This window comes from Elaeis guineensis, chromosome 3 (assembly GCF_000442705.2).
Source record: "Elaeis guineensis isolate ETL-2024a chromosome 3, EG11, whole genome shotgun sequence".
Lineage (NCBI taxonomy): Eukaryota > Viridiplantae > Streptophyta > Magnoliopsida > Arecales > Arecaceae > Elaeis > Elaeis guineensis.
This window is the reverse complement of record NC_025995.2, coordinates 62,379,191-62,394,895: the sequence shown is the minus strand read 5'-3', so window position 1 is coordinate 62,394,895 and position 15,705 is coordinate 62,379,191. Positions and strand designations below refer to the sequence as shown.

General features: G+C 39.9%; 2 protein-coding genes across 5 annotated transcripts in view; one reads left to right on the top strand and one right to left on the bottom strand.

Moving 5' to 3' along the window:
- The first annotated feature begins 467 nt into the window (after nt 1-467).
- LOC105035782 (membrane protein PM19L-like) lies at nt 468-2,381 on the top strand. Of its 2 annotated transcripts, XM_010911480.4 has the most exons (4): nt 695-969; nt 1,089-1,266; nt 1,935-1,980; nt 2,060-2,381. In XM_010911480.4, the coding sequence occupies exons 1-4, from the start codon at nt 840-842 to the stop codon at nt 2,183-2,185; spliced, it is 480 nt and encodes a 159-aa protein (XP_010909782.1). In that variant the 5' UTR covers nt 695-839; the 3' UTR covers nt 2,186-2,381. The 2 variants fall into 2 exon arrangements, 1 of the variants encoding a protein (XP_010909782.1); XR_003799375.2 differs by lacking the exon at nt 1,935-1,980 and having other exon boundaries at nt 468-1,266.
- The window catches only part of LOC105035783 (carbon catabolite repressor protein 4 homolog 3), a 55,966-nt gene continuing 42,242 nt past the window's right edge, over nt 1,982-15,705 (bottom strand). For all 3 annotated transcript variants that reach the window (XM_073253795.1, XM_073253794.1, XM_073253796.1), the window contains one exon: nt 1,982-2,488. Coding sequence is in view for 2 of the 3 variants with exons in the window: in XM_073253794.1 (XP_073109895.1) it covers nt 2,375-2,488 (114 nt within the window). In the remaining variant the exon portion in view is untranslated. The remainder of the gene's footprint in view (nt 2,489-15,705) is intronic.

Here is a 15,705-nt window from a genome sequence, read left to right as displayed (position 1 = left end):
ATCAAATCTCCGTAAAAGGGAAGTCCTTCTTCAATTCTATTTGTATGATGAATCCGAAAATCACCAGGATTTCGAGACGGATATAACTTAAACTCCTCTCCTATAAATTAAAGGCTCCAGAACCCTCCAAGATACGTAATCAATCAACTCCTAACTCGCTCTCCTCATCGTTTTCCATCTCCTGACTTGAGTTTCGGAGGGTTTATACCGTAGCCACCTCCAGTGTTGACTTGTTTTGTAAGTGCTTGGGCAAAGCTCTAGTGGTGGATTCATCTTGGCCACATCCACCTTGACGTCCGACCTTTAGGTGGGGAGATCAGTAGCAATAATATATAATTTTTTTTTTAATTTTATAAATATAGTATACGGTTTATTTGCTCTCAATTTGACATAAATCCATTCACGTACATCATGTCTTATTTTGACTACTTTTACAAAAGACCTCAGACATCCTACGCTTCACCCCACAGGGCCGAACACTAGGTAGCCCATGACTAACATCATGACCGGTTCAAACAAGCTTAGCAGCGGCGAAAACGGTTTGGAGGTGAAACACTACTACACTTGGGACGCGTGGAGCAAGAAAGAGCACGCGTGGAGAGGCAGTGCTAAAGCCGGGTCTGACAGCAAACATAACCAGCACGACAAACGCTCTCATCGCCTTCCACGTTTTCACACTTCAACAAACATCTGTAACCCCTCCACAGCTCCACTCCTCCCACGTATGCCTCCAGTTCCCCAACCTCCTAAGCTGAAAATTCTCTCCTCGGCTTCCCCTCTTACAAATCCCCCATTCTCTTTATTCTCCGTCTCAGCTGCATGAACACCATACCAAAGTCATGGCAACAGGAATGGCGGCTAGGGGCTTCCTGGGCCCTCTTCTATCTGTCAACCTTGCCATGTACATCGTCGTCCTCGGCCTCGCCGGATGGTCCCTCGATAAGTTCGACGACCAAGAGGCTCACCGACGTTAAGTTGTCGGATTTCTTGTCCATCTGTTCTTCTTACTTGACCTGTTTCGATGGCTTGAAGGTTTGTTATTTGATTTGAAAGACTTTGCTTGCTTACGAGCTTTATCGTCTGCATAGATTTAGGAGGGAATACGTCGACGAGCTACCTGCTGATCTTCTCGTTAACGGCTGGAGCAATGGGTTCGTGCTCGGTGCTGGCAGGCCTGCTGCATATTAGGGCATGGCGGAGCGACAGCTTGGCTAGTGCAGTGTCCTCTGCATTGGTTTCTTCGGCTCTAACAGCCCTCTCCTTCGGGTATAATTCCTCTCACAACGTAGTTTTACCATGTCTTTTTACCGTGTTTTCCTTAGGAGGAATGTACATGGGTTAATTATAGGGCGCAGGAAAATTAACGGAGATTGCGAGTCCAGAGAGAGGAGAAAATAAATAGGTTAGAAATCTCGACTTGTGTATAAATCTACAAAACACTGCAAACAAGCAAATAAATAAATAAATGTAACTCATCTTTCACCACCACCACCACGACAACAACAACAACAACAACAAAAAAGAGCTCATGATCAAACTATGCAAAATAATTGAACTCATGATCAACTGTGACGTCCAAACCAGATCAAATATGGATTGGAGATTGTTAGAGTTTTCATACGGTTCCAAAGTTCTACTGAATTTTTCTCATCTTGGTTGCAAAAGTAGCCAAAGTGATGATTGAAATGCAGCCATTAAGAGAATTCTGAAACAAGGATATTATGCTATACAAGGATGGAAAACAGGAGCTGGCTAATTCACAGATAAAAACGCATCTTTCTGAAATATCAGTCATAGAGACAAAACCAAAACCTATCCCATCTCCACAATTGAGTTTCCACAATTTGTTATTTTTTTTACATGTTGACTAAAGCCGAGATGATTATTACCATTAACTGACAAGGTCACAATTTTTTTCTCTTCGGGTTCTGCAGTCTTGCATGCAAGCATATCAATTTGGGAAATCGAGGGAGACGTCTGGTACTTTTAAGTACTCCAATCATTCATAAAGCATGGATTAAAATTGTTCTCAAACATGTATTGTGTTTAAATGTTGCAGAGGACTTTGGAGGCATTTATCATTATTTTGACATTCACACCGCTGCTTTACCTGATCCTGCTACATGCTGGCATCATGAGCAACAGATATGGCCCTGGTTACCGGAACTACAGCACTATGGAGTAATGTCTCATGACACTCAGAAGGATTCAACCACAACAGCACCTCCAGATGCATAAATATATCAGTGGTGTTTAATCTGATACAAGCTCAACTTGGTTGGGCTTCTGTTCTCCAACTTTCCTTTTTCCCTTAAATTTTTATCCTATCCGAAGTTAAAAACTCAGAACCTTGTATCAGCTCAAAGTAATCATTTCAGTGAGTTGTGTCTTCCTCTGTTGAACTGTTGGCTGGGCCTTGTAATTCTAAGTCCCTGCATTCTTTGAAGATGAACTCGGACAACAGGGCTATGTGGTCGCTTCCCATCTCCTGGATTTAAGATAAACTTCTTTAATTAGTAGCCATAAATCTTGCAGCTGGAGGTACACAAGTATGAACGTGCAAGAAAACATCATAAGGTCTGACACATGCCTGTCTGATTGCTGGAGAAAACAATCAGATCATCAAATGCGGGAAAAACTAAGAGAGGATTAGAGCCAAAGGGCCACCGATGAAGCTCTGTTTTTTCAAGGTATTTTGAATCAATTACCAAAGCTAAAAACGTCACCTCATCTGAGGGCATTTCAGTAACAACTCTACAAGGCGTCAAAACTAGAAAATTAGTCATGAAAGCTTTAAAAAAAATTTGTTCAGGGAAAAAGGACCAGCAAAGCAGAATTGACTCGCAAATGCTGTTTGAGATTAACAATTCTGTTGCTTAAATGCTAATAGGTGAAGAAGGCTGGAATTAGAAGGTAGAAGCAAAACAATTGGATGGAAAAAAATTTTAATGATATTTACCATCGGATGCAAACTCAATTTCAGAAAATCAATCTTACTGCTGGTGCATCTACTAACATATAAGCTCCATGAGATCCCAATTATCAGGTGCCAAAGTATGCCACACTTAAGGGTTATAGTTAATTTGTGGTACGATCCACCTGATAAATTCACATAAGATGTGTCTCGTTTCATAATTAGTAAAATGCTTTTCAAAGAGTGCCTTAGAATAAGTTGCTTGAAACTATTACAGCCGGCAACCTAATGAAAACATGCAAAATCCTGATCCTAGCAAGGCTTGTTTGTCTAAAACCCGAATATGCTAGGATAGGATTGCTGCGAGAAGGGAGGGAGGCAGCATGAGAGGAAGTGAGAACACAGGGACCATTGCCACTCAGTGGGATTAAGAAAAAGACCTGCTGGGAGCAAGCTGCATGACCATCACGCTCTTCTTCTCCCTCCCTGTCCCCCATGCTATTCTGGAACATATGGGAAGCTCCGAAACAGGCCCTAAGGGTCTATTTGGCCCGATCTTGCAAGGTCCAACAAGATGAGGGGAGAAAAGGAGCATGAAAGAATAAGTAAAAGAACTATGGAGCCTTCTTCTTTTTTTCCTCTTTTTTCCTTCTTTTTTTTTTTTTTTCCTGATCTAGGGGACCAGGCTCAAAAGGAACCTCTCAAGGCTTTCTTTTTTCTACATCCCATAGGGATCAGGCCTAAAAACACCCATGCTGCTGTGCTCTCCCACTTCCTTCTCCACCCCCTTCCCCTGCTCACTCCAACCCATCCTGCCGGATCTTGAGAGATAAGACTACAAATGGGTTGAATTTGGCCCAGATCCATACCATATCTAAGAAAATCTAAGATCAAATTCAGGTTCAAATCCATCAAAATGAATAAGTTCCAAATTCACATCTGAGCTTGATTAATAATCAGATTCTAATTTTGATCCATGTATTTTTTGAAGTAACTTCGCAAATAATTTTAGTAGGCCAACTAGCCAAGAGTCCATGGTCTCCAAAACTAGAAAATATGTTTATCAAAATAATCTTCCATATATGGTAAACCAATGACAAGTTGCGGCAGGAAAGTAGCATCAAGATTTTACGTCTCGGCAAGACAGGAGGCGTCTCGGCTAGTTCCTGTGAGAAAAAAGGATAGGGATGGGGTCGGGACTCTGAAACCCATCCATACAGGGAAAGAAAAAGAAAGAGAGAAGAAAGAACGGAAGATGGAAAAAAGAGAAAAGTGAAAAGAAAGAAGAACAAGAAAAACGAAGGAAAGGAAGGGAAAAGAAAAGAAAAGGAAAGAAGAAAGAAAAGAAAGAGAGAAGAAGAAAAGAAAAAAAAAGGAAGGGAAGATGAAAAGAAAGAAAAAAAAAAGAAAGAAAGAAAAGTAGAAGAAAAAGAAACAAAGGAAAGAAAGCAAAAAAGAAAGATAGAAGGCAAGTAGGGGAGAAAGACGGATGATATCTGCCGGAATGCATGATCGGAACGACCTTCGAAATGAGATGGAACAGTGGGGCATCCAGTTCCATGAATATATTGGGACTCCTCTATCTCACGGGATTTAAAACCTTGAGTAGCATGATATAGGAAGTGACTGATTGGTGATGTAAAAAATCAAATCACTATTGTGATAGATTTTAGTTTCTACTTATATTCAGTTTGATTGAAACATAAAATCCATATGTTGGTAGAGATTTTGGAACTACAATAGCAATGGGCAAGAGTTAAGAAGAGCATGCAAGAGAAAAAGGAAAAGAAGTAACAGAAGTCATATAGCCAATTCTCACCATTATATTTATATCAAGGTTCCCAAACCAGACCGAGGCTCGTACTAGTCAGTGATGGTTTAGTACAGTATTGGTACATACCATATCAAGCCGAGGTGTACTAAAGATGAAAGATCGAGAGAAGAGGAAGGGAGAGAAGGAGAAATCCTAACCCTATAAGGCAAAGAACCAAGGGAGAGAGAGAAGATGAAGGGGAGAGCGATGGAGAGGTAGAGAGGGAAGAGGGAGAAAGAGATGGAGGGAGAGAGGGAGAGAGAAAGAGGCATATAAAGGGAGAGGTGTTGGAGTAGGCATCAACCAAGAGCAATAGTGTCAACATCAACATCAGCTTCAATCAAAGAAGAGACCATCTAAACCACCAAGAAGAAAGCATCAACATCCATCAACATGGATCATCAGAAGAGAGGAGAGAGAGCGAGAGGATGCTGAGAGAGAGATTGCAGAAAGAGTAGAATCAAGAGTGAGGAAGACCCGGAGAGAAGCTTCAAGAAGTCGCTCTTCTGCTTTTTATATTCAAAAAGGATTGAACTGAAGGGCTAAACCATGCCAATCACCAAGCAATCTAGTTTGGTATATCTTGAACCATGGTATTCCGTACCAGCTCGAACCGACTAGTACACCCCATACTGTACCGTACCAACGGAAAATTGGTTCGGTTCAGGCCTATTTTTCGAAAAATGGCCTGAATCAGACCGAACCACATGGTACGGGCTGATATGATGCGGTACAGCACCGGTACGATGCCGTACGGCCTGGTTTTCTTTATTTTTTTTGCCGTTGGATGGAATTTTTTTGAATTTTTATTCTCAGTACGGGCCAGTACGGTGCGGTACTGTACCGTACCATACCGACCGACAACCAGTACAAGGTCCGGTATCGATATTTAAAACCTTGCCTTGAACTATCCAGTTGGGTACTGTTTAGCAAACTTTGATTTATACTAACTACTTATATAGTTTGAGACTTTGAGTATCTGTATTTAGGTTATCAAGTTTTAGGGTTCCAATATAGCTACACCTGAGTTCCACACAATAAGAAATTGGATCCTATATATCAAATCCAATTTCAATCTGATAAGTTATCAAAAATTTAATTTGATCTATATCTAATTATTTTAAAATAATTGGGTCGGCTATTGAGTTTTCAGTACCAATTATATCTCTATCCAAAGTTCTTCTCAATTAGACCTTAAGTAGGAAGAAGAATATGAATCATAATATCATTGGTTACTTCCATGGCTTGGCTTACAAAATTGCTATGTTTCTTTAAATCAATTTTTATTGGATCCATTCACATATGATATGTTATTTTCTCTTTATAAGCCTTAGACATAAATTCTAAGATCCTTCTGACCACACAACTCTAGCTTAAGATACATGCCACCATACCAATTCAGAAGTTTTCATATTGATTGTTGCTGTCCACATTACAAATCTTCTCAATACCTTCACGTCCTATCTATGCCCACCTCAAATGGCGGTCATCTCATAATCATATTCTTCTGCACATGAGCTATCCTCATTGCCTAAATTTCAGTCAATGCAATATATTCTTCCTAACTCTATTCCTCACTCTTGATATCAAATTTTTCATGATGCATTGTTGCTGCCCTTTCCATCCCATTCCAGATGAGCTAGAGAACTCCGGATCCCAAGGAACTCGGTCAGTTGGTGAAGGGTACACTGCCAAGCTTGTTCGGATAAGGGATAAATGCATGTGTGGCATGCCACCAGCATTGAACTAGTTGAAAAGATGTTGATCGAAAGGAGGATAGGGCAATGCAAGTCTAGGTGCCTTGACCTTCAAGGACTTTTACCACCATCATACTATCGTTCGAAGGAGGTGGTACTGGATATTAGTATAGCATTAGTCTATAGTAAGGCTGTAGCACTAGACTATGGTAAGGATGTACCGCTAGGCTGTGATGGGAAATCTAAGTTATGTCCACACTTAAGATAAAAGATTAAGATAAAGTAATATGATTGGATTGGTTGTCAAAAGGTCTATTTATATGGTACACTATTTATACTAATACATAACCCTCAACCACAATAATTATTTGCTCCAACGGTTACTTTCTACGCATGGTCTTCACTCATGGTGGCTCTGGTAACTGTCACCAATTGTCAACCCACTACACACGTCATAAGCATTATTGCTTTACAATTATCAAACTAAAAATCATATTCTATTGGCCTTGAGCTTGTTCTAGCCATCTGTCTTCACTCAGCCTACAATATGATCTTCTGCCTTTAGGAATTTTTAACCCATAAGATCGCCCCTGTCTTCCACTAGGCAAACAGCCAAGACTTGATCTTTTGACTGAGTTATCCAGATTAAAGCTGCATTCTGCTTGTTCGGCTTGAATCTTCATCCTTAGTACAATTTCTCACAGTTGAACTTTATTCATTTAGTCTAGCAAGGGTCATGGGATTCCTTCTGGCACTGATTCCATCCAACCTGCTCCACATGATGCTTGCTCTCAACCACTAGCTAAATTGGTGAGACGTGTAAACAAAGGCCCCCACATCTCATCAGTTGTCAATCAGGCAGACAATGGGTGGTAATAGCCACCACATCTGCTTCTATAATTATGGTGCCCAGAAGTTCAAATCTTGAATGCCTTTTGGAATTCCTGCACTTTCATCCTAACCCGTGTTGATCCATATCTTCTCTTCTAAAGATGGACTAGATGGCTTAATCAGATTGCTTCCCCTTCGGGACAGCACCCCTCAATGAACCACAATCAATTAGAATCCTTTTAAGACTCGATATTCTGCTGCGCCAAAACCTTTTTAAGAAGCTCAATGGGTTCATCCTCCAATAATGACTCAGCCACAATTATCATCAATATTCAGCCTCCCTCTTGGATCAATGATTTTCAACACCTGCTAGCTGAATTCTCTTGGAAGAATCAGACCATATCCTTTGAAGCAGAACTGCTAGACGACAACCCAACCTCTTCAGCCAGAGTGAGACTGGAAGAGCTGTGAGAGATCTTGAGTAGGGTCCATCTTTGCAGTAGAGCAGTTGTATCAACTTACTGGCCGAAGTTTAGTGGAATGTCTCCTTATGAAATGAAAATAATATATAATATTATTTATTATTTTTTCATTTAGAACAAATTCATTACCTCTTCGATCCTCAAGCAAATTATTATCTAGCTCAGAATTCTGCACGATCAATGGTCCACGTAAGGATCTCCAAGTACACATAACATCAAGTACCATGTCAAATTGGCCCCCATGTAGTCATGTTGCCCCTAGCATATGGCTCCAATATGTGTACCATCCAAGGAAAGTGTAGCTGCTTTTGTTTTGATGGTTGCCCTCCAACCCTTTTAATGGCAATGAGTTGCATTGTAGGATGATAGTGCTACTACCTTCCATTACCACCAAGAGATCACGGGCTTCAAAAGTAAAAACCTGTGATGGCGTAGCATCACCAACATCAACAACAATTATCTATAATGCACTGTGACTGACAGCTCCAAGTGCCAATCCAATGGTAACCGAAATACCAATACCTTGTTTAGTCTAATGTAATCCTACATTTGCTAGCAAGATTTCCACCTTGCCTCAGTCTGTGGAGCCCAAAGACTCCATATGATCATCTTTGACCTCTTCCTCCTGATAGACCAAAATCTAAGGGATAGGTGACTTAAAGGCCTTGGCATTCTCGTGCCATGGCAATAGGGAAACCAATTCAACTACCATGAAAACAGGATCAGCTAATTCCACCACAGTTTATACTGGAATGTACTATTCAATGAAACAAGTCTATCAACCTATACCACATTAGAGCCAAAAAAGCTGCATACCGCTCCAAGAGTGACCAAAGTATGGCAGCCACTTTCACTGCAGCTGCTTGATCTCCTTCTGCATGATTTGATGATAGCTATGCAGTTGTCCTATTGAAAAGAGTATGATGATGATTATGTGACATCCCACCAGACATGCTAGAAAGCTTGTCAACACCTTTTCCATCCTGTTCCAAGTGAGCCAAGGAACTAGGTTACTTGGCAGGAGGTGTGCCTTCAAGCTTGTTTGGACAACGGGTAGATGCTACGCAGATATGCTACAATGTTGGACTAGCCAGAAAGATGTTAATTAGAGGGAGGATAGAGTAATATAAGTTCAGATGTCTTGACCTTCAAGAACTTTCACCGCTATCACACCTCCATTCAAAAGAGACATAACTAGATAGGGGAACAGCATTTGGTTACAAAAAAGATACAGTACTGAGCTACAGTAAGAGTGCAGCACTAGGAAGCAGTACAGGTGTAGTATTAGGCTATGGTAGGAAATCTAAATTATGCTTACTCCTAAGATAATAGATTAAGATAAAAATAAAGTAATGCAATTGAATTGATTGTTGAAGGATCTATTTACAAAGTATAATTCCATCATTTATACTAAAACATAACAACTATCCTTAAACACAATAACTATCCACTCTGATGATTGCTTCCCATATCTTGTCTTCACTCCTGGTGGTTCTGATAAACAATCACCGACTATCCTCCCACTGCGCACATCATAAGCATGATTGCTCTGTAGCTGCCAAACGAATAATTATATTCTATCAACCTTTGGCTTGTGCTAGCCTTTTCTGTTCATTTGCCTACCATATAATCTTCTGTCCAACCAACGTTCAAGACTTGATCTTTCAGCCTATATATTTAGATTAAAGCCGAAATCTACCTTTCGGCCTAAGTCTTTACCCTTGGTAGTTGGTACAGTTTCTCATAGCTGAACTTTTGTTCAGTCTAGCAAGGGTCACATGACTCCTACTTGCACTGATTCCATCAACTTTGTTCCACGTGGCCCTTACTCTCACCCACCAGCACAATTGTTGAGATGTGGTGTAAATACACCCTCATCTTTATTGGCATATCTTCTATTACTTCACCGCCTGACATCTTGATCAGTAACATAAAGTCTACCAACAGCATCTTGGTATAATGCTTGTCTATACAAAAAGATGCTAAACAATGAAAAGCAATCCCTTTTTTAATTGCAAACAATGATTATCATCTTTGAATTTAACCAGCTTTCTCTGCAACTTTAACAATAGGCATCCAAGAACTAAGACTAAAATGACCTTCAATGACAGGGAAACCAATTCAAGTGTTTTTTATAAGGTATGAAAGTATGATCCAAGCAGTCACAAAGAGTCTTCACAAAAATAGAGATAAAAACATTAACAAAATCAGGGCTAAGAATAACAACAAAAACTTAAAAAAAAACAAAAACAAAAACAAAAACAAAAACAAAAATGAGATCTTTCTTTATAGAGTGCTATGAAGCTAGTACAGGATGTACCCATGGTCTGTCGTATCACCTGGTATAGGTCATACCATATCATATCAGTCTTGTACCAGTATGTTGTCTCGCACCATACTAACAACACTCAATATGTTGTCTCATACCGAACCGCATACCAACACTGCAATAGGATGGTACCGGTATGGGGTCTAGTATCAAGATGGCGAACCTTGAATGTATCCATAGTTTCAAGACCAAAAATTCAAAACAAAAGTCAGCTTAGTCAAGTTGCTTTTAGAGACTTGGGCAAGTACCATACTAGTATGAGATGTACCTATAGTATAAACCCAAAAACTCCGCTTGTCTCTAAAGTTAGCTCAGTAGAGTTGGTTCAAAACTCAATCAAGCACCCAATAATACATGCTCGTATAGGATGTACCCATAGTTTAAACCGTAGCAACTCAAGCCAACTCAAAGGTTAGCTTAGTCAAGTTTATTCAAAGACTCGATCAAGTACCCAATGATACAACATGCATACATGCATGATATATGCATGTATTTTTATGTTCCTTTGACTACCATTCAAATCACATGAACTGAAGGAAACAAATGAACCATCATGATAAATACTATAATAGTTCTAACCAAAAAATACTAAACTAATGGAGACCATCATGAGTTCTAAACTTTTAACAATGTCAAGGACGAGCACCGACAAGCTTGTAGATGGACAAGGCTTGGATCAAGAGCCTCAGCTGATGCATCAAGCCTTAGACCGAGTCAAATTTTGGATTGAGTACAATGTTAAGTTAGTTTAGGCAATTAACTTAGGATTTTCATCACTTTCTTTGTATTTTCTTTATGTTTTTATATTTTAGGTTGTTTCTGCTGCATTTTTAGTGTTTTGAGCTGATTGCAATATGTACTTATATGGAGGGGTATTCTAGTCACAAAAAGTCTTAAAACCCTATCTATAGTGGGTGGCTCCTCTTTTCTATTTTTTTAAGCAGAATAAAGTAACATATTTTTCATACATAGAGTTCTTATCCTTCATGCAACACAAAGATAGGTGCAAGGCCTTTTTGAAGCAAGTTGGGGTCTAAATTTTCCTCCATAACCTCTCTTGCATCTTTTCCTCCTTTGTTTCTCTTCCATTATAGTGCTATGTCTGTTTGTTTTTTATGCAAAAAAAGTAACCCTAGCACAAGAACACCAAAATAACCTATTATTGCTTGCATCTATTTCAACTAAAAATATATTTTTTAATCAAAAAAATTATGTAAAAATGGAAAATCATGGTTTCAACTTCCATGCGCAGATTACCTTGAGATTTTCAGCATAGCATGAAATCATGCTAAAATATAAATTTTTGGCAAGATTTTCCCTTATTTTACCATTTTTGGCCTATTTTACGTATAAAATGGAAAAAAAATGAGAAGAATGAAGAGGAGGGAGGGGATTTACCTAATCATGGCTTCGTTAGGCCTTAAAACCATAAAAAATTGCTTCTCCCCTACCCTCAATAGAAAAGAGAGGAAAGGCATCAAGATGCCTTCTCCCATTCTAAGTCACTAAGGAGCTAGGAACTAACTCAAACCGAGTCTTACCAAGCAAAGCCAAGCGGGACCTATTCCCACGGAATCCTTGAACTTGCAAACCAGCCTGGTTCCACATCACTTCAGTATAGTACACTCCAAACTGGCAGTTTAGCATGATACTCACTAATTCATGCAAGTTCGGGTCAACTTTACAAATGATATTAGTGTTAAAGACTTGATCAAGGCAACCGGTTTGGTCCGAGATCTGACTAAGTTGGTAAGTCAAGCAAAGTCAAGATCCATCGAAATCTCAATTTCACACAATACGAATCTTCTACCAAGTTGGCTTGAAAACCTACCAAGTTTCAAATCAGCTTGCAAGTTTTAAAACTATGCCACATAATGTTATCTTTGGATTGGATCATGTTTCATTTGAAAATTTCCATGCTTAAGAAATCTATGCCAATATATGATACAATTTGTGTTTAGGATCTAGATTAATGGAGTTTTAGTGCAGGGGGTCTTTTGTTTTAAAACTATGCAGATACAACTTTATTGAGGTCACCATGCATATTCATATATTTTTTGCTCCCCTATTTTTTCATGTGGAGATGATGATTTGTTGTGTCAATTATTATATGACCCATTAGAAGTTGGCACCCTTGATCTTTTTTTATAAACAAATGTTATATATGCTTGATGCAGAATTAAGAGGCTTCTCTTTGACTTCCTTATCGAACTTTGTATACTATGGATCATGATTATAGGATAAGTTCATAATAAACATGGATCATCACATATCTTTAATAGGTTTTGGGCTCAAAATACTACCATTAAAAAAGCATAATTGAACTAGTAAGCCAATTAGCGAACAGCAAATTGATCTTGAGCCCATATTTGAAACAACTCTAAATTTGCTCCTTGTCTTATGGTTTATGCTTATTTTTTCAACCATTGACATGATGCAACATAACCTGCATGGCCTCATGATTGGTGAGGAAGGGCAAAGTCAAAAAGCTTGTTACCACTTTATTTACGATTCATATGCTAGGGTTCAACACTGTTTTCAAGTCTTATGCATAAAGCTTGGTTTGGCATTGCTTTTGGAGGACCAACAAGTGCTTCTTGAAGGGCCAAAAGCTCTTTTAGTTTTTTTTTATTATATTTGGTAAAAATATTGAAATAGCTTCTACTTCCTCCAAAAGCTGAAAAAAGTCTGATAGGGAAAGCTCTAATCTATTGGGCAAATACTCCGCTTGAGATACATTGGGAAACTTTTTAAAAAAATAATTTCAAAGACTTTCATTGCATGAAGGATTTTGAATTTCAACCTTAAGATATCTATTGTTACTTAGGAATCACCCACAAAAAATAATTATATTATTTATTATGTTATTTAGATTAAAATATAAAAATAAGTTTTAAATTAATGATATTTTATAATAATGTACAAATAAGAGTAATATAATATAATATAATATGGTAAAAATATAATAATCTGTACATTATTTATATTATTGTCATGATTATTATATTTTTATAATTATATCATAATAATATAATATTGCTATATGATAATAATATGTAATATAATACTACTATATAAGATTTTAAATCCCGTGGGACAGACATGTCTCGGTATCTGCATGGAATGGGATGCCCCACTATCCCATCCCATCTCGATAGCTATCCCGATCATGCATCTCGATAAATATCCTCCTTTTCTCTCCTCTTCTTTCATTTCTTTTCTTTTTTTCTTTTCTTCTTTCTTTTTTTTCTTTTTCTTCTATCTTCCTTTCTTTTTTTTTTCTTTTTGTTTCATTTTCTTAACCCTTCTTTTCTTTTTTTCCTTTTTATTAAACCTTTCCTTTCTTTTTTTTTTTTTTTTACTTATTCTTTTTCTTTCCATTCTTCCTTCTTTTCTTTCTTTTTCTTCTTTATTTTTCTTCTTCTTCTTTCCTTTCACCTTTTTTCCTTTCTTCATCTTCTTTTCTTTTTTTCTTCTTTCTTTGTCTCTCCTTACATGGATGGATTTCGAAGTCCCAACCCCGTCTCGATCCCGCTTTCTCGTAAAAACGAGATGGGATGGCCGGAACACCCCTCATCCCGTCGGAATGCAAAACCTTGCTACTATATTACCATAATAATATCATTTTATTATGTTATAATATTGTTACTGTAATATAATAATATCATATCAAAATATTGCTATACTTTATAATAAATATAAAAAATACTGTTTATTATATTATTTAGAATAGAATATCATAGCAACTTATTTTCTGAATCAAAAAACACCTTATAATAATAATTTTTGATGGTACAAGCAATTAGACAATTGAAAGCACTATGCAATATACTTTGTTGTCATTTCCTGATACTAAAAGTAGTTTCTTAGTTTGGTCACCATCAAATGTTAAAATTTCACGGTACTTCATATATGTGGTTGCTAAACAGCAAACAACTACCTATTAAAAGTTATGTTGGTAAAAGCTCTATTTCTTAAAGCTCTACAAACAAAAACTCTACTACCTACAGCAATGCCAAATGAAGCCTCAGTAGAGCACCTGTAGTTACTAAACAACAAAAAGTATTTTTGTTAAAGTTTTGTTCGTGAAATCTCTATTTCCCAAAGCTCTCCTACCTATAGCAATGCCAAACAAGGCCTAAGTAGAGCCCCATCTAGGCCCACTTAGAACCTACCCAAGCCTTCATAAATTTTTTTAAAAAAAAAAGGAAAAGAAAAAAGAGAACCTCTACATGATCTACTATACTTTTACATCCTCCCAGCCGGTTTTTCTTCCTCACCTTTAGGTAATCCCACATCTCTCCCCCCGTTTCAGGCTTCAAGCATGGGTTTTCCTCTCCCACTTCCATGCTCTCCCTAGCTCCACATTTACTCGTTCCCCAGAATCTCTGTCTCACCCTTGTTTTCTCCACCAAACATGGTTGCTGTTGGGTATAAAATACCCACAGCCGAAGTCCTCAACGGAATCAACGATTCCGCCCACGATGCCGACCTCAAGGGAAGACTCCGCCCGGACTCCTACGGGAGCCGGGCTCCGTCCTCAACATCAACTGCTGGTAAGCCCCGTCCGGACTCCTACGGGAGCCGGACTTCGCCTTTAACTTTGATTGCAGGAAGACTCCGCCCGGACTCCTATGGGAGCCGGGCTTCGTCCTCGACTCCAACGGCTGCAGACAGACTTCGTCCGGACTCCTACGGGAGCCGGACTTCGCCTTTAACTTTGATTGCAGGAAGACTCCGCCCGGACTCCTACGGGAGCCGGGCTTCGTCCTCGACTCCAACGGCTGCAAGACAGACTTCGTCCGGACTCCTACGGGAGCCGGACTCCGCCGACAACTCCGACCTCAAGTTGACTCCGCCCGGACTCCTACGGGAGCCGCGCTCCGTCCTCAACGTCAACTGCTAGTAAGCTGTCCGGACTCCTACGGGAGCCAATCTTCGCCTTTAACTTTGATTGCAGGGAGACTCCACCCGGACTCCTACGGGAGCCGGGTTTCGTCCTCAACTCCAACAGCTACAAGCAGACTTCGTCCGGACTCCTACGGGAGCCGGACTCCGTCAACAACTTCAACCGCAAGTGGACTCCGCCCGGACTCCTATGGGAGCCGAGCTCCGCCCTCGACGTCAGCTGCCGGTAAGCCTTGTCCGGACTCCTACGGGAGCCGGACTTTGCATCTGATTTTGATTGCAGGGGATTCCACCCGGACTCCCACGGGAGCCGGGCTCCACCCACTACCCCAACCGCAAGGAGGACTCCGCCTGGACCCCTACGTGGGGTCAGACTCCGACCACAGCCGAACTTCAGCCGACAAATCTGCACTCCCAGGCCACAATCACGGCCACGATTCTGCTACACTTCCTGCGGCGGATTCCGCACAGCTCCACCACTCCCTGACAGGCCGCAGTAACGATCGCAGCGCTGCTCCACTCCCTACGACGGATCCCACGCGGCTCCATTACTACCTGACAGGCCACGATAAACGGCCGCGATCCTGCTCCACCTCCTGCAACGGATACCGTGCGATTCTCCCATCCGCTGGCAAGTCGCGACAACAAACGCCGCCCCACTTCACTCGGCAGACTCCACGTGGCACGCCCCAGTGATAGCCACGGGTCCATTCCACTACTCTTCGCAGCAA